The sequence below is a fragment of the Tupaia chinensis genome, unplaced genomic scaffold, assembly GCF_000334495.1.
Source record: "Tupaia chinensis unplaced genomic scaffold, TupChi_1.0 Scaffold135525_1, whole genome shotgun sequence".
NCBI lineage: Eukaryota > Metazoa > Chordata > Mammalia > Scandentia > Tupaiidae > Tupaia > Tupaia belangeri.
This window is the reverse complement of record NW_006195809.1, coordinates 1-2,109: the sequence shown is the minus strand read 5'-3', so window position 1 is coordinate 2,109 and position 2,109 is coordinate 1. Positions and strand designations below refer to the sequence as shown.

At 38.3% G+C, this 2,109-nt stretch overlaps 1 protein-coding gene across 1 annotated transcript; it reads right to left on the bottom strand.

The window, feature by feature from the left end:
- Positions 1-731: 731 nt before the first annotated feature.
- LOC106736280 (olfactory receptor 10C1) lies at positions 732-1,694 on the bottom strand. Its single transcript, XM_014592609.1, has one exon. The coding sequence runs from the start codon at positions 1,692-1,694 to the stop codon at positions 732-734; it is 963 nt and encodes a 320-aa protein (XP_014448095.1).
- Positions 1,695-2,109: the final 415 nt, after the last annotated feature.

Below are 2,109 nucleotides of genomic sequence, written 5' to 3'. Positions count from 1 at the left end.
CCAGAAACTTCTTGAAGTTCCCTCTTAAATGACCAATGTCAGAAAATAAATTATGTTCAAGTCAATACGTTTAAATAGTGGTCACAATAAGTATGACAAGAGTAAATGTCACATAAGGAGAAATTTCTATAAAATTTCATTCACTTGATAACAACAACTAAAAATAGATTGAATAAAGGATCTAGTTTTGCATAAAGAATCAATGTCCCTCAGATTTACAAGTTAACATTTAAAGCTGTGTAGTAATTTACCTTACTCATTGGTATTTATTAACAGTTGATTGTTTAAGATCTACAGAGAGGAGAGTATTTCAGGAAGCATACCTCACTTAAGAACTGAAATTCTGATAGCCTATGTTGATACCAAACGAATATTACTTACTATTCATGTTTTTTTGTTTGTTTCCCTAAGAAAGGACCTTTTATTTGCCTCAGTACAGTGGTGTGAAACATATTGACCTTAATCTTATTACCACTGGAGAAGTAAAAAAAAATGGTGGCAATGACACAGGAGATGGTCAGATAATATTGTTGAATGAATGAACGATTAAATAATGAAATGATCTTGTTGATAAGTTCCCTTTTGTCTACACTGAAAAATGTAGAAGACATTCAAGTGTTTTTATGGTTGCTGGCTATACATGTTATTACGACAATATGTATCAGTAGAGGGTTCATAAAGTTTGGATAACCTATCTGTCCCATAGTATACATTTCAGATACTATGCTGGTTTAGCCCATTTGCCTAAGAGGGTTCCTTTGTAGTACCCTTCGGAAGGCTTCCTTCACTTCCTTGTTCCTCAAGGTATAGATAACAGGATTCAAAGCAGGTGTGACCACTGTGTACATGAGTGCAGTGGCTTTGTCTGTTTCTGGAGTGTGCATAGCCTTAGGTTGGAGATAAGTGAACAAGGCAGTGCCATAGAACAGGGATACAACCAGGATATGAGAAGAACAAGTGGAGAAGGCTTTGTGTCTGCCAGCTGCTGACGGGATTTTCAAGATGGCCACAAGAATGCGCACGTAGGAGCACAGGATGAGCAAGCAGGGACTCATGATAAAGAGCACAGAGATGGCGAACATCACGATCTCATTGTGGGAGGTATCAATACAAGCCAGTTTCACTACAGGCATAATATCACAAAAAAAGTGCTGAATCTTTCCCGTTCCACAAAAGGGTAATGTGAAGATCCATGTGATCTGTGCTGACTCCACCACCACCCCTGTGGTCCAAGATGCAGCAGCTAATTTTAAGCACACACGAGGGCCCATCAGGAGAGTGTAATGCAGTGGATAACAAATAGCTACAAAGCGGTCATAAGCCATGGCCGCTAGCAGGCAGCATTCTGTCAGTCCCAAGATGGCAAATATATACATCTGGGCTGCACATCCTCGCACACTTATGGTCTTGGTCTCCACCAGCAGGTGCACCAGCATCTGAGGTACCACACTGGTGATATAACACATCTCCAAAAAGGAAAGGTTCACCAGGAAGAAATACATGGGCATGCGCAGAGAAGGGGTGACCCAAATCAGGCAGATGATGATGAGGTTTCCAACCACAGTAAATAAGTAGATGATTAAGAACACAACGAAGAGTACAAGTTGTAACTCCGCTAGAGATGAAAAAGCCACAAATGTGAATTTGGTACAGAAGGAGTAGTTTCCACTCATTGTGATCTCAGAGCCAGACATCTGTGGAGACATGAAAGAAGGCCAATAATTTCTAGGAACCCGATCACCTAACAGAGCACTATCAAACCACAGCAAAGAAAGTGTCCCAGAATCAGAGATCTAAGATGAAAACCTAGACACCTGGATTTTTTTCTGTTAAATCTTCCTAAATTACTACTCAATTAGAATAGAAGCATAATTCTTTCTAATTTTTAGTTGAGGGACTTTTTTAAAAACAATAATTTAGAGCAAACAGTGGCCTTAGGTTATCTATTCTTAGGTTTTGTTCTAATCAATATTCTAATTATACACATAAGATGTCCCTAAACTAATATCCAACAATTATAATTGTAAAGAATTCACTTAAAACCAAAGTACACAGAATAAAATATAAAGGTACTATATATTCTGGTCTTCCAAATTCTACAACCTTTCT